This window comes from Dermacentor silvarum, chromosome 1, assembly GCF_013339745.2.
Source record: "Dermacentor silvarum isolate Dsil-2018 chromosome 1, BIME_Dsil_1.4, whole genome shotgun sequence".
Classification (NCBI taxonomy): Eukaryota; Metazoa; Arthropoda; class Arachnida; order Ixodida; family Ixodidae; genus Dermacentor; species Dermacentor silvarum.
In genome coordinates, this window is record NC_051154.1 from 43,261,360 (window position 1) to 43,283,585 (window position 22,226).

The window sequence follows — 22,226 nt, forward strand, 5'->3', positions numbered from 1 at the left end:
AATTGCGATAACAAATTTGTAGAGAGCTATACGGAGTAATGATAGTAGCTTTATCAGCTGTATAAACTTGGACATGCAGCAGCACCGGCAACACGCAGAACTGTTGTCGACGCCCTCGGCGTTTTGCCCGCGTTCGCACAAAATTCGTGCGGCGTTGGTGACGGTTGCCGGAGCCTCTGATATAAATAGGCACTTGGTGCCGCAGCTAAACGTCGCCTCCCTTCCCTCCCCCTCCCCCCCACGGCCTTTCGTGCGTCAGAAGAAGGCGCGTTTGCTCTACATATATGGTGTTGGTAAAGGAGGAAAGAGACGCCTACTTCTGCAGCCATTAAGGGAGCACAGCAAAGAACGTGCGTTTGTTCTCCGCCGTGCGTTCACTCCCCGTGAAAGCGCGTGTCCCTCGTGCCCTTTCACTCGCACATACAGCGTTCGCCGGCGCGCGGCGACGATTTCATCTCCATTGACGTCATACGGAACCTCACGGCGACGGCGACGGCGACGGCAACGGCGACGGCGACGCCGACAGCAGAAATCTGCTTTTGAGTGTCCATATAATTGCTATCGCAATAAAAATCTATTCTTGAAAACCACGCGTTTCGGTATCTGCAACGCCGCCTAATCCACGCTGTATCAAAATGGTTTGGCTGAAAGCGCACTAAAAGTGGCCGAAAAAAATTAATTCGTCAGTGTGCAGGGCGAGAAAACAGCTTTAAATCGCGCAAAATCACCGCAGTTCACGGAGATATATCTCGTATTTCCCCCCCACCGAGCGCCGCCATCTTGGTATCGTTCGAAAGCTAAAAGTTTCGCTGTTCCGCTTCTCAATTCTTCCGTCGTCGCCATCTTATAACAAACACACAAACACAAAAGAAGCGCGGGTCTGCGATAGGTAGTCACACGGGCCTTCCGATGAAAGCAGGCCTCCGACTGGCTGCCGTGCTGAAAGGCTTCTCTCCAGTGGTTGCTGCTGTGGCAGGGGCAAGATGGCAACCGCAGTTGTCTGCTTCGTAAAACACACCGGCATCTTTACTTGACACGCAGAATTCGGGTTACTGAGACCTCCCAGGTTAGTGATGGATCGTCGCTCGTTGGAGAAGAAATTTTGGATGAAGCACGCCTTCGAAATACGGAAGCGCAAGCCTCCTACGGCAAGAAAAATACGGCTATTAGCGGGAGATGCGGAGGAGCACCCGACTGAACGTGCCGCGCTACCTTGAACCGTGGATTACGTGCCGCGCTATCTTGCACCGTGTGACTCCGGCAGTAAAACCGACAATCACCCTGTACCATCGGCACCAATAACGCAGTAGACGGAAGACGCGCTAACGGAGACTCCCGCGCCTCGCCGTATGGCCGCGCAAATCAGCCGAGATCGTATCTCGGTAGACATAGCTCGCTGCGACTGGGCAAAATAGCACAAAAACAAAGAACGCGGCCCGAAGCACAGCAGCCACTCCGTCCGATGGGCCGCCGAAAAGGAGGAAAAGCACAAAAGCAACAAAAGCGCCACCGCTTCAAACTCTTCGCGCCCAGTCGCGGCATCCGCGCTGTCTGGCGCCGCGTCCACGCGCCCGCACCAAAAGAGAAAGGGAGAAAGCGCATGACTGCGTGCTGTTCTCTTTGGTGGGGCGACGTTTGTTCGTATCAACCGACGCGGGTCGAAAATCGATTCTTAACAGCCATTCTCTAGCACGTTGCAAAGTAATGGGGCTTGGCCGGGACCACGGAAAAATTCGTATCATCCGGAAATTCGTATTAGCCGTGATCGTATCATCGAGATTCCACTGTATATTGAAAAAGCCTGTGTAAACTGAAGGCAGCCTTGAAAGCATAAGAGAAATTAACTTTTGCTAATATGAAGCATCGTGGAAGTAACACAAAGGCTTTTTTTGAACATCTGGGTGTCACACGAGTTTTTAAGCTCAGCAAATATTTTTGCAAAAATCTACAGAGCTTCATATTTTTACAAAATGCTTTTAGAGTCTCCTGGGCAATGGAGATGCGACTAGCGCTGGGATTTTGGGGACATGTCCCAATTTTGCGCAATGATTTAATAATATCATTAGCTTTCAACAAGCTTTGGACAAGTAATTGCTACCTGGTTGTCATCAACTAAATTTAAAAATTATATTCTGGGGTCTTATGTGCCAAAATCACAATCTGATTATGAGGCACGCATTTCCGCCAATTCTTGTTGTTTTTTCTATAAGCTGTGTCCTGTAACTTCACAGGTTGTCCCAGTTGTTCAATTTCTAAAATGTTTTTTTTTTTTTTCTTTTTGACTAAGATTGCTATTTGGGCCTGTTGGTGTGCCACTGGTACAGATTAAGTAGTGTATTACAAAGACACAAGGAAGAAACAAATTATAAACACAGTGTTAATTGTGTGTATAATTTGTTTTTTTTCTTGTGTCCTTGCCTGAAACACATTACATAATCTGTTCCATTTATTGAACAGACTTGCCTGTGCATAATGTGCTTCTGCCCATGTATAAAAACTTCCCACAAGAAAGGATGAAAGGGACACTAAAGAGAAAAATGATTTCTTCTGTATCAGTAAATTACCCTTCTACAATATCAAAAACACCACTCTTACCATAATAAGACACTTGGTAAGCCAGAAAAAGTGCAATAACAAAAGACGGGTGCGATGCCGCCTTGTGGTTTTTACAACAGCTCGCTGCGACGTCATGGATTTTGACAGCACCTTCTAGGGCCTAGTTAATTCTTTAGCAGTAAAGATAGACTACATTGTGTTCTAAAGGAGCCAAAGATTGAACATGGCGAGTTTCGGGAACTTTTTCTGAGCCAATGCGGCTTAATTACAAAAAAAAGTACTTTGAAATCACTGACATCACAGTGACATACCATCGGTGGGGATTCCGGGCAGAATTCAAAAACAAACTTTGACCTTCATTTTCACTTCTAAAGTCCACCTATCATTTCGAAATTAACGACAACAGAGTTTCAAAAGTACGCTTTATCCATATAAACTGCTTTAGTGTTTTGCTTTAGTGTCCCTTTAACAATGGCATCCGTTTGCAAGTGCTCCAACAGCACCCAAGCATATGCTAGAAACTGCTGAAGAATGCACCTTAATTAATCCAATGGTGCATGCTTCAGCACGCTCCCTGTGAGAAACAAAAGACGGATTTTTCGGCCACGTTATCCTTGAGTGCACCGACATTTCCCATCCACCACTCATCATTGCTACCTGCCGCAACCAGCTTCAAGGATGAGAGGATGCTCAACAGCTTGACTGCCACGCGAGACATTGCAGCAATGACAGTTTATGCCAGTAAAGTGGGATGTAGGAGCTCAGTGTTCTTCACACACACAGAAATAAATTTATTACTCTCCCTATCGTTGCTGTGGCCCTTTCGATTTGAAAAGCATACAATGGCAACAGATTATAGAAGACATGGCTGCATCCCCCAAGTGCAGTGACCATTCTTCGGCTTAAAAATCTCTCAAAAGAGGAAAGGCACAGTCTAGGCTAGCAAATGTTTAAGACGTTCCTAACCATCTTTAACAGATGAAAATGGGATGCAACTTTGGTGGCAAAATAGAAAAAAGAAGGTTAAATAGATTAAAGCTAACAATGGCACACTGATTGACAGATGCACGTGGAGTCCCGGAAGGTGGCCCAATTTTGGGCGCAGTTTCAGCAATACTCTTGCCCAAACAACTTACCTGCTTTGCACTTCTCTCAAAGAGCACATACTGCTGGCACTGGTCCAGTCGTTTTTTACGTACAGTCCAGTACTCCAGGACTTTGTTCTCTTGCTTCAGCAGCTGTTCCATGAGAGCTGTGGAGTATTAATAGGTGCTTGTGAGCTCACACACCTAAGCAATATAGAAACTAAGATAAAAAAATACAAAGGGTAAAAGTTTGTCCCAAAGCTCTTTTCTCTGTACTATGCTGTTGTCTTATTGCTATTTGTTGCTGCATTTCAAAATGTCACCATGCCTACAAAGCTCTGCTCAATGACACAGTGCTTGGAGGCCCTAAAACGTGTCATGTAACAAGGAATGTGAATGGGCTTCTTCATACGAATTTATGGTTACCAGCAGTGCAAAACTAACAGAGATGAGGAGCAGACAAAAGCAGTGTTAACTTCAAGCACTGTGTGTCTGCTCTTGTCCGTCTTGTCTGCTTCACACTGTACCGATAATTATGAATAACCAACAAGCCCAACTTTTCATGCTAACTTCAAACTGACTTGTAATGGAAAAATTACTTGCATATATGTAGACAATAAGAAGAAATGAAGAAAACAAGGAGTTTAAGAACATAGAAACTAAGAAAGGTAAAGGCCACCTGTCAACACCTTGAGAATTCACAATGCCGCACATCAGACATTACCAAAGTGGGTGCACATGCTAGTACAGTCGAACCTCGATATAATGATCACGGATGTAACGAATTATAGAATATAAAGTAATTTTAGAATGTTCTCACTGGTATCAAGTGTATTGAATGTATGCTTATAACAAATACCGGATATAATGAAGGCATTTTCATTCTGAATGCAACTTCATATAACGAGTTCTGACTGTAATGTCCTATATGTGGTGGCGTGCATTCTTGGGGTCTTGACACACAGGTTTTAATCTTTCATGGTTAGAGTGCTTTTAGTGTCATTATTCATTTTTGTCCATATTCATTTTTAAACTATTTTTTGACATTTTTGGGTTTCTCACCATTTCTCTGCACACAAGTAAATAATGTATTTGGGACATGTTCCAATTCTGTACAATGACTTAATAATAGTTTATTCATGAGATAAAGTAAATTGAATCCCAGTCTAATAAAAATGTATTTGCAAAAATATTTAACACAACACGGAGAACATAAAATGTGTGTTTTCCGTGTCAGAATTTTGCGATGCCTGTAATCATAGGCACACTTGTGACCGGGTGCAAGGCACCACCCACCTTTCACCTTGGCCTCAGGACCCCGGCAACTTGCATCCCCATGCCCTGCACAATGCTGGCTGCACCGGGCAGTGTACTTGAGGAAGGTCTCGGCATTGCGACGGGCCATGGTGCATGCTTTGAGAAATGCCTCCTTCTTCTCTTGATGCTTGGCGAGAAGCTGGGCCAGTTGGGCACCTCGATCTGTGCCTTCCATCTCCTCCCCGGCAGCACACCAGTCTTCATCGCGTCGGTACTCCCGCTCAAGGCTATCCAAGACAGAGTAGACCTGCCAGCAGGACACCCAACCAGGCCTCAAAGTGCTGCCACCGCTTACCAGGAAGCACCATTAAGCACCAAGAGGCAGTGAAATAAAATTCCTCAGAAATACACTCTGAATTTGTTTTAATTGCCAGCATCATCCTAAAGACTGCATTACAGCTCTTCACGTTATGGCACGAATTTACACTGTAGCAAAGCTGCCCCAAAGTGGAAATTGATTCAATTTAATGCCGAAGATAGCAAACAGCACACATTCACTCTGCGACAACGCTACTCGTTACAGCACTGTGAGAGTCTGTAACACCAACAAAAACACCCAAAATAGGCTCCAGCACACCAGATCACACACGGAACTACATGGAACTACTCCCTAAAGCTGTTCACAGAATATGCGATCACCTGCTCCGCTGTCTTGTAGAAGCGCAAAGCAGCCGTGACCATGCGATGTCGATCCTCAGCATGCGTCATCATACGATGCCACCACGTGTCAACAGCCTCCGCGACAGCCCGCACAGCTGCTGGATCATAATGGTTTGCTTGTACAAGAGACTCTGCCCTCTGTTGAATCTGAATGGCACTCGCATGCGTTTTCTGAAAAAAAAAAAAAAAAGGAAGAGAAAAAAACGAGATACATGTAAAAAAAAAGACAAAAGGAGACACATATAACAGGACCCCCAATGCGAAATCAAAACTGCTTATACGCTGCTCATACAGGTGCACCCTCCAAAAAGTCCTGCGAGGAATTTTCGTAATGGTACAGTAATTCACAAGAGTGGTGTTTTGGGCAATGCTTGTACAGTTAAACCTCAATATAAAAACGTTCATTATAATGAAATTCTCTATATAACGAAGTATTAAACTTTTTATAACTTACTGTCCATACTTTTTATAACTTATGTCCATAGAACACCATGTATTTAGAACCTCAATAAAATGAAGTGTGTTTATACACGATTTCAATATAACGAAATTTCACTGCCATCGCAAAGGAATACCGAGACAATAAATGGAAACCTCTGCAGACGCAGATAATCAAATGGTTGAATTACAAGCAGTTGGAACGCACCTCTCAAATTGCATGTCATGCGACTAAGAGTGACTGATCACCGAAGTGAAGCAGCATCACGTTCCACATAAAATCCAAGTGCGATAAAATTCTCGCGCCCTGTGCGCTGTACAATTTGGGTGCGAGTGAGAGTGTACGAGGGTGAGCCGAGAAAGATGGTGGCTTCTGTCTTCCCATACAATAAGGGGGAAGAGAGGGGGGGGGGGTGCAGGTTGGCACGTGTCTGCGTTTCTAGAGCAGCCGTGACTGCGCATGGCTGAGAGTGTGGTCAAGCGCACACACAGCCCGGATGCCGTTTTACAGGTAATCTGCCTCGTGTGCAAAGAGTGGGTGTGCCGAGATGACATGGCATCATAAACGCTGTCTTCCCGCACGTTTAGTCTTGATGGCAGTGCTACCAGATTAGGCTACTTAAATTTTTGTTTGGCTCTGTTTTAGGTGAGCTGGCTATGTGGCTATTTTGGGCTACATTGTTATGTGCATCAGAAATCATAAAAAATTGTGTTTCAAGATTCGCGGTACGTTCGACCAGCTCTTGGTGCTACCTTTTTCTGTTTGTTTCCACATCTGCATCCATGGCGAGGCGCGATGCAATGGCTTTTGTACTTTTGAGGTAGGATCTCATTTCTATGTCCGCCCGTTACAAAGGGAAGAGTACCATACGATCATCAACATCAGCAGCAGCATAAACTATGTGACATTTTTTTTAGATACTGTTTGTTCTTATATTTGATGTTTATTTATGTGATAATTGATGGTGTTTACAATCCTTAAACTTCAAAATGTGATATGAGGGACATTGTATTGTAGAGCTTCAGATAACTTTATACCTTAGCCACTGGGAAAGCATGGTGAATGATTTGTATGTGATATTTTCTGTTCGTGTGTTTTACCTATTTAGTCAACCACTTTGCTTGGGCGTGTGTGGTTGATACTTTCATTAGTGATATTTTTTTACTTTTTCTGCCGTATGACAATCTAGTCAAACACATGGTTTGGCCGTGTATTTGATGCTCTCAAATAGCACTTTCACTTTCAAATAAAAAAATGTTACTAGTTTATTTCCCTGACTCATTTTATTGCCATTTTATGCTAGCAGAAATAATGACTACATTTTGGCTACATGCTACCGAGGCCCGACTGCATGGTTGGATACTTTTGGGCTATAACATCCGTCTGTTTTGGCTATGTCGCTCTGCGCCATCTGGCAACACTGCCTGATGATTGCGTAATGTCGAATTTCCGTGAAGCTTTGAAGAGAGAGGCAGACGAAGCATTCGCTCCCCACTGCCAGCGCTTTTCATAATAGCGTCGTCCCACTGCGGGCGACGCTATCAGCCGTGGGGGCGGAGTGGATGCGAAAGCGTGGCTGGCTTCAATTCGTACTGCCGATTGCCCGATAATGCAAAAACATTTTCGGCAGATTCCAAGTAAGAAAAATTCATCGACGACTGTACTTATTTGAATAAACGATCGAATTTCAATATAAAAAAATTTTTGATATAACGAAGCAAGCTTTTTAACCACTTCATTATAATAGAACGGTAAGTTGGGCTAGTTGGTGGATGTTCATCTTGTAAAAAAGAGGGGTACTGCGCTATAAAAACACAGACAACAGAAGTATAAGTGGACAGGACACGTGCAGTCCTGTCCTGCGCGCGTCCTGTCCACTTATACTTCTGCTGTCTGTGTTTTTATAGCGCAGTACCCCCCTTTTTTTATCACTTCATTATATCAAGGCTTAGTTGTATAGTGTTATTCAGACAATGTAGCACAGGTAGGTCACAAGACAAAGTAGCACACACACAGCACTGGCAGCAGCAAAGCAAAGTACTTTCTATTTCACAATGTGACAAGTGCAAACAAAAGTGGCATTCGGGTAGAAATGCTTATTGTCCAACTTATCCAACAATCAACCTCTCTATATGGCTTTCATAGATTATAAAAAGGTATTTGATTCAGTAGAGATCCCAGCACTCATGGAGGCATTGCGTAATCAAGGAGTACAGGAGGCATACGTGGATATCTTGGCAAATGTCTACAAAGAATCAACAGCTACATTGGTTCTCCACAAGAAATGTAGAAAGTTACCTGCTATTCACTGCATGCTTAGAAGAAGTACTATTCAAGCTCTAAGACTGGGAAGGCTTAGGAGTGAGGATCAACGACGAATGTCTCAGCAACCTTCGATCTGCAGATGATATTTTAATGTCCAGCAACACTGAAGATGTATTGCAACAAATAAAAGAGGACATTAACCGAGAAAGTGCAAGAGTGGAGTGTAAGATCACTAATATGTAGAAGACAAAGATAATGTTCAATAGCCCAGCAAGGAAACAAGAATTCATGACCGCCAGTCAGCCTCTAGTGTCTGTACAGGAGTATGTTTATCTAGGTTAGTTGTTGTTATCTAGGATGTTTATCTAGGTTTATCTAGGCCTGTAATTACTCACAGGCAACCTTGACCATGAGAAAATTTACAGAAGAATAAAAATGGGTTGAAGTGCATACGGCAGGCATTACGAAATCTTACCACTGTCGTGTACAATCATCGCATTCTACCGGTGCTAACATATGCGACAGAAACTTAGAGGTTAACAAAGAAGCTCGAGAACAAGTTAAGGACCACGCAAAGAGCAATGAAACAAAAAATGTTAGCCTAACGTTGAGACAGAAAGAGAGCCGTGTAGATCAGAGAGCAAACGGGGATAGCCGATATTCTAGTTGGCATTAAGAGAAAAAATGGAGCTGTGCAGGCCATGGAATTCGTAGGATAGCTAACCGGTGGACCATTAGGGTTACAGAATGGGTGTCAGAGGAAGGGACGCACAGTCGAAGACGGCACAGAATTAGGTGGGGTGATGAAATTAAGAATTTTGCAGGTGCAAGTTGGAATCAGCTAGCGCAAGACAGGGGTAATTGGAGACTGCTGGGAGAGGCCTTCGGCCTGCAGCCTGCACATAAAAATAGGATGACGATGATGATGATCGTCCGTGCAGCTTCTGGGTCGGCATGACATCATTCCCCTGGTTTGCTTGCTGCAACACAGGCTAGCAGACTCATAAAGCAACAAAAATACAGCAGTACACTAAAAGGATAAACACAGCCAAATTATATTTACATTCGTAGTTATTATTTTACAAACATAATGTAAGTGGTTTCTTCAACTTTTTGAATTGTGGTGTACCATCATGCTCTATACGAGTTGAAATAAGGGAGCCTGTGGCCCAAAGAGCTGCACGGGAGTACCAACACACAAAAAATTGGTGAACTGAACACCAACTGAACACCATTTCAATTACTGGTAGCACCCACGTTTAGAAGAATGTTGGCAGGTGTAGCATACCGTGTTGCAACTCATATTGAGTGCGATTGTACAGTTCCTGTGTGCATGCTCGTTGTTTATCATTTGCTTTTTATGTTATCAAAAGAGTGAATAGTTCACATGAAAAATTAAGAACAGGTGAAAGTTAGCACTGTTTATGTATTGTCTTGTGACATTCATTCTGCATTGCAGTATCAAAACAAAGCTTAGCGTTCACTATTACACCCTCAACTTGACAGTGGCATGGCAGTCTTCTGAATGACCTCAAGTGAGTCAAGGTCAGATCTACATTGTTAAAAAAGAGTGCTACCGACACAGAACACAGAAAAGAGAGAGGACACGCAGCGCAGTGTGTGTCCACTCTCTTTTCCATGTTCTGTGTCGGTAGCGCTGTTTTTAAATAACATGAAAAACCACCAACTCGCCGAATCAGCCGTTCTTCATCAGATCTACGCAGTTCAGCAAGGTGTCTTATTGCAGCAGTGCACTGCTACCAATATATGACAATAATACTAATGATGTCATTGCTGGGAAATAATGAAATCAGCAACAGCGCAACTGGGCACCCGAAGCTTTTAATAATTTACACGGCCTCCTCCCTGCTCACATAGCATGAATATTTGGCTAAAATGAACAAGACAATGTATTCTGACCAGCACACGTGCTGACTGGCAATGCCTAGGCTTATTTGGAGGCCCTTGAAAAGTTTGATGCCATTAGGTAAACAATGAGTTGCTCACCTCTATTGCCAGCTGAAACTGTTCATGTTGGGAGCGTGACTGCTCAGCTTCAGTGAGGCAAGTTGGAATCGCAAACGTGGCAGAGAGCATCGCCTCTCCATTTCTGATCCATGTGTTCACCTGGAAAACACAAGCCACACAATGTCATGTGGTGTCACATAGTACATGCCAACAACATCAGCAACGAAGCACACCCCTATGAAGGGAAAATATGTTTTGTTTTTTCTTAGATTTTCACTAACAACTTTACGTAATTCCTAAATCTAAAACAGCACATAACATGCACAACTGGCGTATTCGAACAAGTTTAATGTTTTTTAACCAAATGTATGACCATTGTGCAAACTTACAATGTGTGATGCAACTATAGCTACAAACTTAAAATAAAATGTTTTAGCATAAAATAATGTGCCATAAACTATTCCCAGCTGTACAAGGGCTGGGACTCACATAAGGCACATTGTAGTTATAGATGAAGCACAGTGTTATGACAAAATTTTATGAAAGAACATCAATGCACTGCGCTCAGGGGCCAGATGCAGCCAGTTTTTATCACGTCCAGGCAGATGCTGATGCTACGCAGATATGCATCACGGTAGTGTATCCAGTAATGGGACTACTTTGCAATGTCTCTGCCTTTTCCTACTTTTGTGCTTTAGTTTACTGCACACCTGCACACCCTCATTGTATAAGCACCTGCATTTCTCCTTGTGAAACACGAAGCTGTAAAAAAAATAATAATAATAAAATAAAAAGCCTGTGAGCAGGATTCGCAAGCTGAACCGTGTTTGAACAAATAAGACAAGTCCTTGCAGAATTACCAACCTGTAAAAGCACCATGTGCTATATTTAGAACCATGCTTAAAATATAACATGAGATTTTCTTTCTCACAGTTTTGTGCTTTAGCATGTGGCAAACTCGGCTACCAAGTGGCTTAAGTTTTGCGGAATAGCCAACCTATCAATGATAGATGGTGTGGGTTTGTAAAATGAGAGTGACGCTCAGCACAACGAAAGGGAATGGGAGTGATGACACAGAGGTGCCAAACTACTGCAAAAGAGCTTATCTTGGAATTGATCCACTAAAATAATAAGCGACCACACCATCTCAATGCACAAAAGCAGCAACCTCGATGCGCTCACACAGATGACTGCTTGGTGCTGTGCATTGCACTTCTGTTCGAATGTTTAAACACACATAGCGGTATGGGTAACCCTTTACCACAATGCATGCCTATGTCAGCTCCAGCACATTTACAGGTGACACCACACGATCACATCGTGGTAACAAATCACCCATCATGCTATTGTATGCCTATGGTCATGGCTGCATTACACATTGTTGGTTCACAATATAAATGAGACTGGAATGACCTACCCTTCAATGCCGCTGCCATCACATGTCATTCAGAATTTTTTGAAACTGTTCGAAGTTGTATTTCACCATAACACCTGTCTTTTCTTGTATATACATGTTAACCATCCCTTATTTTAAGGTAATATAATGAAATGAAATAATATTTATCAATTTTTCGAGTTGCCTAAAGTTCCACCTCGCATTCTATGTATTAGTAGTCAAGGTCAGATCTATACTGATGTCAAGTATTAGTATCTATATTGATGTCAAGTATTAGTAGTCAAGGTCACTATTTTGATGCAAAAATGATGTTTTTGTTCTAAACATCATGTACCAACAAGCCAAACTGCAAGCTCTCCTAAAGCAAGTACAATATTTACATTAAGAAAAGTTTACACTATATTTATGCAAATACAGTAGCAAGGTACACCAACATGTTAGGAGGGGCAGAATCCATGAGGATGTCAGTGTTTAACAGATATAGCTTCCAACAATGTAAGTGATGATGATGATGATGATGATGATGATGATGATGGATAGAGTTTATTGTCCTATAGCAGTGGTTCTCAGCAATGGATGTTTCGGGGAAAGGACCCTTTGCAGTGACGGGGCGGGGGGAGGGGGGGGGGGGGGTCAAAGGTTTATTTTCTTTTCAACGAACAAAACTGGCAACAAACACTGTGATGTCTTTTATTTTTTTATTATCTTGTGCGGATTGCTGCCGCAGTTCCGGGAGCAGGTCCCAGAATTGGGAATAAGTCAAGACTAAACTGTGCTCCAAAAAACAGGCAATTAAAAAAAAATTTTCTTAGGGGTGTGCAAATATCAAACTTTTCAAATACGAATTGAATATGGACACTTAAGCTTCGAATATTGAATCAAATATCAAATAATAGCATGCACATGCATTTATTAGTAAGTTGGGTTAATTTGATATGTTGGAACATTGCAATTACATTTTCACTGTTACAAAACTAGACTAGTAAGCCATTATGCTAAAACATTGTGCATTTGGCTCATGCTAACTTGCAAAATTAAATAATTCCCACTAGCTGTCCTTGCTAACCTGGGCCTTATTATATCGCATCAAATGCTCGTAAATTCGGAGGCACTTGACCCTGTGCCAGTCGTCACTCATCGCAGTTATTTTCAAGCAATAAGCTCAGAATTGGGGGTGACGCTCAAAAAAAAATGTTACAAAGTGCGCCGCTGTCTGCAAACCCGTGCCCTTGCTACTGAGAGACTGGCTTTCTCGCATAGTTTAGACATTTAGTGGCTAAGTATGCTTTACAGGCGAAATTTCGCCAGCAGCACGAAATTATCACAAAAATTCAGCCCAATATCGCCCCAATATTTTTATATTAGATAGACACAAATGCCAAGAACTGTGTTTGCTCCCGCACCGCCAGCAATATATTCAATTTGATTCGAATATTCGTATCCTACCGAATATTCGATCCCCCCCCCCCACCCCCCCCCCCGTTCGAATATCTATTTTTCAAATCGAATATTAATATTAAAGTATAATACTCGATAATATTCAAACTTTTCAAATATTCACACACCCCTACTTTGCGGGCGTGGGTTTCGGGGACCTCTAAAAATGGCTTCGCGGACCCTCATTTGAGAACCACTGTCCTATAGCAACACACAGGCTATGAGGGACATATTAGTGGAGGGCATCACTTGGTGGCCTTAAGTACAGACTGAAAGCTCAGTACAGAAACATTCCAGCATTTTGCTCCATGAAATGTAGCCACCAATACAAAATCTGGGAGCATCCATTGACCAGAAACATATCAATGGCGTTCTGCGTGTATTTCCTCCAGACACACTGAGAATTTCCCGCCTTTGAAACGGAAATTATTTATGGAAGAAAAAAATGATGTAGACAGCAAAGTCGAATCCTCTCTGAATGCCTCACTTTTCCTGTACCCATATAGATCCTCAGAACATTTTCATACATGTATTCACACTGTCTACCTTGGCTACTGATGGCACTGCACTATAAGTAGCACTTTCAGGCATAACAGAAAATTTGGCCAAATCACAGTAAATAGTCACTACACCTTCAAGACCAACACAATCCCTAAAACAATAGACATGGCTTTTAAAACAGGTCGCAAAAAGTGGGAATTGTAAACCTGCAATCTCGCATTGGCTGTCGGGAACAGTGTTCTGCAGCTGTCAAAGATGTTATTCAAGAATGGTCCGTCAGAACCAGGATCAGTTTATTCATGTCAGTAATGAAGAAAGAATTACAAGAGTTGTACATACAGAAGGAGGTCCCATAGTTAGAAACTGAATTGGGACCTCCTGTGCATGATTACAAGAATTATTGAAACAGCAAACATACGAACTCACCGAGGTGGCTTAGCGTTACGCTAAATACGAGGTGCTTTAGTGCGGCTTCTCGTGTACAAACTTGCATAGTGTTTATTTTTCAGAAATCGCAGAAACATGCTGTATCATATCTAGAATTAAAATTTTTACACTTTGTCCGCAGCTGTTGCCATGTCAAGCAGTAGCGTTTCTTTTCAAACGAAGCACGCTTTCTGATGGCGCCTTTCCCTTCTCCCACGATCATCCCATGTATGCAAGCTGCCCCAAGCAAAAAGTGGCTATTATTCACCCGTTTCGTCAGGGCGTTAGCTTTACGCATTCTCTGTCTCCTCTTTGTACCATACTATCTCCACTCTGGGCTGTTGCACGTGTAATTACAGCCGTCCAGAGGGCATTGTGGCGATGCCCACAAAGTTCTCGCTAGAAAGGGCTCGGACACCTCACCCTGCGTCTCTACTATGTACATTTACACGCTCTCAACCACCAGCCCGACACGGTGTGCATGACAGCGACAGCAGCAGCAGCAGTGGAAAAATTGAGGGAAGAGACGAAGAAAGCTTCGCTTTAAGAAATTACAACATACAAAACTTGCAACTATAAAATCCTGTAAACTGTCATGACATACAAGTGATCAAAATACAATGTAAGGCTGTGAATTAATTATCAGCTCAAGCATGTCAGACAACCTACAATAAAAACCTCTTACCTGATTGGCATCTTTCTCCAACTGACACAGCTGAATGCACTGCTCCAAACGAACTCGTTTCACCTCCGCCAGGTCTTCAATATCCATCTCCCGCTCATGCAGGAATTCTAGCAAGGTCTGGATCCTGTTCTGGGCATCATACTGGCTGTCTGCCATGAGCTGGACACCTGATGACTCCAAAACCTGGTGTACATAAGGGAGCACCAAGTCACAACTAGTCAATAAGCAGCAATATGACCCGGACAATTTTGCACATAACAGCTTCCCAAGTGAAAGCTTTTCGCTGGGACCAGTTAGGAATAAAATTCGTTTGGCTAGACCAGTTAGAGCTCATCGAGTTTAAGCTGCTAGCGAAAAGGGCCCAGCTGACATCATCCCTAGGACCGTTTTACCGTTAGCTGAGACCAGCTAACCTGGGGTCAGACCAGTTGGACAAAGCCAACATTTTACTTAGGACCCTTTGGCTGGCAGTTGGGCCCACACTAGCTTGATGTGGATCCTGAAAACTTTCCATCTGGACAGATTTAACATTTTACCAGAACTAGTTGGTTGTCAGGGTTATGTCATGAACATATAATTCTTCCTGTAGGTGAAATTCATTGTGCATCTACAGAGCGACCAACACATCACTGACAACCAATTGTTCTTGTGACTGCAATAGTAAAAATACCAGAGGAGTTAAGTGTGCATTTTATTCCATCGCACGCTGCGTGGCAATGGTTTTGATTAGAAAAAAGTAGTAGTTCACTGAAAAAAATTTGAGTGCTAATGCTTTAACTGTACTCAAACTGTCATAGCTCCATGGCATCAAATAAACAGTGTTTTACAAGCTGTTGTAGCTAATACATGCTGAATAATTTGCACAGAGCAGTCTTCTCAGACATACAGTTTATATCAGTGTAATAGTAGTAATGTATATCAACATAGAGGCGTGGCTTAATGTAGTCTGCTACTTTATCTGGGCCCACCAAGGCTGTCTCGGTGAAGCACAACAAATTATGTTTTCAGTAGCATATTGCCATCGCAGCAAGGCAGCCTTGCATTTGTGTGCCGCATGCGAAAAGATGTCAGTTTCACCGCCTCAAGCTCAGTACACTGTGTCATTATCTCCAGTAAACATTTCCATCTGTATGCCCAAACATTGTAGCAGACGACACGAAGCCACGCCTCGAGGTACAGATTTGCTTGTCTGTACAGATTTGCTTCGATGATGCATGGCTGCTGCAGCTGCGCTGGTCCTGTGCAGAGTGCAGCCACGCATTCGCATGCCCTGCCATATTTTGTGGGTGACTGTACGCCATCATGGGTTCTTCAATATGGCACTGCAAGGCAAATACATTCAGAATAGATTTTGGTACAGTGTAGACCGCTTATAACCTAAGTCGCGGGAGTTGTAAAAATCCGCGCTATAAGCGGTATCGCGTTATAACCAAAGCATTATTTTTTCGGCTTTTGCTTATGCCAAACGGGCAACCCACCTTTCAAACACAATTTATTACATATTTCACCCACACGCACATGCAACACAATCGCAACACAGCACAGAAACCAAGTTCTCCTGACAAGTGCGGCATCAGCGGAGGAATGCTGTTTCGTTTGGAGACTGGTCTCCACGCGCACGCCCATGCTCTCACTCCTGAAAAAAAAAGGAGTGCGCTACGATTCGACCCCGCACTCCGCGCACCCTTATTGGACACTGCTATAGTGATGAAAACACGCGCCCTCCTTCCTCCAAAGTCTACTGCCCTTCTCCTTTTTGTTTCGGTTTTTGCCGCTGGTCCCCACGCACACGCCCATGCTCCCATTCCTGAAAAAAAAAAATGCTGTATGCCGTATGCTGTATGTGCGAGTGAAAGCATGCGAGGGACGCGTGCTTTCACGGAGAGCGAACGTACGGCGGAGAGCAAACGCGACGACTCTCGTCGTGCGGAAGGCCGTGGGGGGATGGGGGGGGGGGGATGGGAGGGAGGGGAGGCGATGCTGCGGCACTCAATGCATATTTTGCGACCAGGCGCAAGGGGAACTGGCGACTCAATCTCCCACACGAAAGGAGGAAAGCGCGAAGGCAGCGCGGGAGGAGGGAGGGGAGGCAGCTTTTACTCTGCAAGCCACTGCATACTTGTACTTTGCGCGGCTGAGGGCTGTCGCGCGCACCGTATCTTGAAAGCGATCTCCACATGGCTCTGACTTTTGTATGCGCCCTGTGCTTTCACCGCTCAGTTTCTGTTAAAGCGATAGACCACACAAACCTTCGGTCGCTGCTCCTTCCGCACTTGCTCACGGCAGCGTTTTTACTGTGCTTGTCTGCGGTCATCGAGTGCGATCTATTCATGCTTGCTTGCGCTCGCTGACACCATGCTTGTTAATTCAGTTAGTAAGCGGATGTGTCCAAGTTTATGCAGGCGATAAAACTACTATTCTTACTCCATATACTCTACTAGTAAATATGCTATCGCAATTGATGCTTCTTTTGGGGGAAACTGCGACTTTCTGTTTCACTTTTCGCCACTGGTCTCCACACGCGCGCCCGTGCTCCCACTCCTCCACGTTTGTGCACCCGGCAACCGTGCGGCCGTGCGAGCCGTGCTCAACGCCTCCTAGAAAAAGCTGTGCTCCGTGCGCCGATTTCATGGTCACACGCTTAAATGAACCGTTCTATATCCCGTATTCTGCTTCACGCGCCTACGTAATGAACGGTCCGCCTATACATTGAGTTCTACGGAAGATATATCGGTGGTCAAAAAAACCCATGCTATCGCCGGTCCCGCGCTAAAAGCAGCTACGTTATAAGTGGTCTGCTGGTGCTGTCAAACAACAGCTTTTTTTCTGTTATCAGTGTTGCACACGCCTCTTCATCCCTGGTATTGTAAAACTTGTCACTTAGCACTATTGGTGTGGCGTCACTGTCTATAAACATTTCGGCAAGTTTCACTTTCTAAACATGTTGCCTCTATGCATGTTGTGAATTCTGGTTAGATACAGTTTGCAGCCTGACTGAGCCAGGAAGCAACCAGTTTACTCAGTTTGCTAACCTCATATGCAAACAGCAAACAGGAGTAGTGGTCTGTTGAAGTTCTTCTCGTCCAGCCATTTCAGTACCGTACTAAAGCTCTTCTGTATAAAAGAGCTCTCCAAGTGAGCCTTGGTAAAATATTGATAAATGGACATCAAGCACAAACACACATTTAGAAATGAGAGGCAAACAAACTGAATGCTCATCTTGTCTGCTTTTCTAATCAAAACAGGAAGGAAAAACGAAGGTGCATCGGGTAGGCGAGTCCCAAATGGACCTACCCTACTTTCCTTCCAGTTTCACTTGTTTCAACCAGTTTCAACTGGTCCCAGCTGCAGCAGAAAATTATTTTCATAAACCATTTAGACTAAAACCTCTTAGATGCCACTTGAAATACCAGTAGAAAATTCTTGCTTGGGCTACATGGGGTGATTTAAGCTCGTATTGAAAGCTGTGTACTATGTGCAACTACTCGAGATAGAGCACTGGCATGTGAGCATGAACGCACACAGGCACCTGTTCTTGTACGTGCACTCATGCACAGCTGTTTGTGCATTATAGAAGGCAGCTCTCAATTGCCTCTGGTCATAACGCCAAGCCAATAGCCACTGTTCCCAATGAGGTAAGAGGCAAGAAGATCATGACAGCAGAACTCCACGCAAGGCAAGCAAAGAGTAGCAGTGTTCAAAGATGGTGCAGATCAGGCAATGTGATGTATCGCACCATTTTAGTGACATAAGAGGTGAGAGGCTAGAAAGGATGGTAACCAAAATAAGCAAAGGTGGTCGCAGTCAGCCACAGGCATGCAGAGGGAGTCTGAAGAAAGCTTTGATGGTTGTCTAAACTACAAATGAAAATTGCAAGAATCTCGGAGATGTGCCAATGACTACATGAAAAGCAATTCAAAAGATATTGAAAGCAAGTCAGAATATAGTAAAGGCATGTCAAATGAAATCAAAAGTAGCACAGCACTAAAAGGCTTTGAAGATGCACAGGGCACAGAACAAGTAGGGAAAGATGCTTTCATTGATCAACTGCAGTCGGCACAAAAGACAAGTAACACTGGCAAATTAAAAAACAGGCGCTGCCTGTGTCCTTCGTCTTTTCTATACACTGCAGTTTAGCAATGAATAATTACCAACTACCCAACTTTCAATTCTACTAAAAGATGCTTTATGTCAGGTGTACACACTAAGACCACATTAGCCTCCTTCAATCCAAAATCTAGAGCAACGAAATGTCCCCATATTTCTCCTTCGTTCAATCACAAAGGTCACTCTACACCAACTGCCCTGAATGCTTAGAAACCCTATCGGCAATTTCATCTGAATGCACTTATACTCTGTTTCAGTAGTTCCGTGCAGCACTGTGGAAGCTACAGGCTTCTTCGACCACTCAGGGGGGCGAACCCATCTAAGCTACCCTCCCCCACCCTGTCATCTGCTAGTGGCGAGCGCTGCAGGGCCTACGCCGGCAGCATCTACTAACACTGCAATTGTGCAGCGAGATCAGATGTTGTGATAGCAGCAGTACAAATTTCGTTCCATATTTGCACCGACACCAAAAAGGTGCGAGTCTTCAAGATATTTCAAGATACAGAGGAGGAGGAGGGTTGCATAGACAGTGGAAGCAGGAGCGCTCAGAAGGAGCACTCGGCCAGCGTCTCGCACGGGATGGTGGCAACATCCCTTGATCCCTCTTGTAACATCCATTTGCACATGGTGCGCTCGCCGACATTCGTAAGTGCCACCATTTTCTTAATTAGAATTTGTGCATGTTTACCGCACTCCTTTCGCAATGTTCCAAGCATGTTCAACGCTGACTTATTCGTTCCTTTCACATAAAAGAGCAGCTTGCAACAATACCACACGAGCAAGTCTGCGGACGCCACTTTTGCGAATGACGAAGCACTACCAAGGAGGGAGTTCTCCGCGGCGTTGTGGCTGTGCTGTCTACATGTGATTCATTCGTGTAGACAGCACACGTAGCAATTACCTAGCAATTAATTGTTTGTACTTCGTAAATGCAAATTAATGCCTGTATGGCAGCGCTGCATTAATTTTTTTGTTTTTTGCTCATTTTCATTCGAATAAGTGGAGAGCTCTATTTTTAGTATCATAGAGCCTCAATAAATATTTTATCAGAGAATGAAGCAAAATTGAGCAATAAATCGCCCTGTGACCTGCAGAGATGCTTCCAAGTTAACACCTGCCGACAAAACTAATCGTCAAAACCATTTAGTTGTCCAATGGGTTCCGAACTCTGGCACTACATCTCACTGCGCAAGAGACTGCGCTCGCGATTCGCGTAGCCTTGGCTCTGCTGCATGAAACTACTGAAACAGAGTATAGTGCTTCTTGACTTCTGCTGCACCATGGCAAAGGAAAACATGTGCACATTTGTATGTTGCCCATTAAGAAGTATAGAGATTATTTAGTTTGTAAGAGGATCCATTGTAGGCAGTGTGTTGCAACGCCCATGCAGCAGATTTGAGCAACAAGCCATGGAGCCTTGCCTGTGACAGCTCCTGGCCGCGCTGCAACAGCTGGAAAACCGCCTGCTGCATGTGGGCCACACTGTCTCCATGCAGCTGCAGATGCCGCTCTGCTTGGCTCAGCTCCCGGCTCAGCTCCATCTGGTTCAGCTCCTTCATCCACAGCTCAAACTGAGAGCTCAGCTGCACTCGAAAGAAGAAACAAGGAACACTGGGTCAGACAAATGCCATAAAAGCATGGCAGAACAGCAATAGGGTAAAGAACTGAGCTTGCTGGCACTAATTAACATCCAGTGAGAACAGGAGAATGCATGAGACAATTGCTTCCCACATGTCTCACGCATAGGAAGCGCACGTTAAGTTTTCAGACCTTACACAATTCACAAGAAGAGCCCGACACGGGTTAGCGAACCATCCCTTGATCAGCTTGACAAAGAGATGGCCTACTTGGGTAGTTATGTTATACGCCAGTCTAATTTTCTTCCTTCTGCTTTCAGTTCTCTTTGTTCACAGTGTTTTAGTGCCAGACAGAGTCTCTTCAGCTGCACACAAGCTTGTTCTTAGGCACCACTGGAGCACCCACTATTTGTGTACACTCCTTGCGTTTCACACAAAAGCCTGTTGTTACTTGGCACTTATGTTGTATGTTCTTTATTCATGTTTGTTGCACAGTTACCAAGTAATATTACAAGAAAAGCTGGAGTTATGGTGTGTAGACAATAAAAATTATCCTATCACCTATATTTGATGCATTGTGCATAAACACGCCACATAATTTTATAAGAGAAAGCAAAGATGTTGTTCAGTCAGAACAACATACATGAAAGTGTTTACAACTGATGGCACACACATAATTCACTAGTCTGAAACCCAGGGATATTCGGTTTTATACCTGGTCAGTATATAAATTCTCTTAAACGAGCTGCGGCATAAGATACCACTGGCACCTGACCACAAAATACCAAATTAACACTCCTGATCAATAACAACACTTCCGCAGAAACAGAGAAACAGCAACCCATGCAGTGAATACTGTGCCGCAGACAGTACACCACTAATCGAATGCTCCAAAGCGGATCCATTATGAAGGTGCAAATTCATGACCCCTCCTATGTTCATTGCACAATTGGTTGGTGAAAATTGTGCTGAGAGCTGTACCTCAATTGAATCTCGTTCGAAAAGGCGTAGTTGAAGGCACAGGTCTAACTGAAGTTTTCGGTTGCTCCATAGTGCCTCCAACTCATGCCGAGTTCGTGTGAGAGCTTCCAGAGTTCCTTCGACCGCCACGTATGACCCGGTGGTGTCAGTTTCAGCATTCATGCCAAGGCTCCTGTGAAGAATTTCGAGACACAAATAGACATGATATAGCCCTTGGCTGCTACAACAACAAAATGCTAATATTTTAACATTTGCTGGGAATGTTTTTATGACAAAAAGAAATTGTATAGCAGGTTCTCCAGCCAGTAAAAGAAATCAGCAGCCAATTTTCAAGAGGATCTTCATCTTTCACATGAAATAAGAAGCTGTCTAGAAATTTTAAGGCATTGACTAACCTTAGCTCTTCAAGCAGTGTCTCTCCTTCACTGATGGTACTGACAGCAGCATCAATGGTGGAATCACGTTGCTGAGTAAACTGTTCCATCAGCTGCTCTGCAGCTTCCACAGAGTCAGCCACTTTGTTGCTATGAAGCTCTGCCCTTAGTTCTTCAAACCAACTGCTCAACTGCATTTGATACACAAAAACACTGTCAATGAAAAGTAAACACTCAAGTGTTGACAAGCAAATAGCCTCCCTTAGCACTACAACCTGAACTCCTATGTGCTGACGCAGCAGTCCTCTATCATGTTATTTCATTCAAGTACAGGACCACAGTGATGCAGAAGTATGGCCAGGGGAATAACAATAGGAAGCAGGAACTTCCTTGAAAATGGAAAGCTCAGAAATGAAACAGTTAATTCAGATAAAAAATCAAGCACCTAAGTA

General features: G+C 43.8%; 1 protein-coding gene across 3 annotated transcripts in view; it reads right to left on the reverse strand.

Annotated features, from left to right (window-relative positions):
* LOC119461783 (triple functional domain protein) overlaps nucleotides 1–22,226 on the reverse strand; it is a 215,628-nt gene that overhangs the window by 163,160 nt on the left and 30,242 nt on the right. For all 3 annotated transcript variants that reach the window (XM_049667188.1, XM_049667182.1, XM_049667194.1), the window contains exons 16-23: nucleotides 21,796–21,965; nucleotides 21,401–21,572; nucleotides 20,264–20,425; nucleotides 14,736–14,918; nucleotides 10,330–10,449; nucleotides 5,598–5,789; nucleotides 4,938–5,205; nucleotides 3,693–3,808 (exon numbers count right to left, since the gene is read on the reverse strand). In XM_049667188.1, coding sequence (XP_049523145.1) covers nucleotides 3,693–3,808; nucleotides 4,938–5,205; nucleotides 5,598–5,789; nucleotides 10,330–10,449; nucleotides 14,736–14,918; nucleotides 20,264–20,425; nucleotides 21,401–21,572; nucleotides 21,796–21,965 — 1,383 coding nt within the window. The remainder of the gene's footprint in view (nucleotides 1–3,692; nucleotides 3,809–4,937; nucleotides 5,206–5,597; nucleotides 5,790–10,329; nucleotides 10,450–14,735; nucleotides 14,919–20,263; nucleotides 20,426–21,400; nucleotides 21,573–21,795; nucleotides 21,966–22,226) is intronic.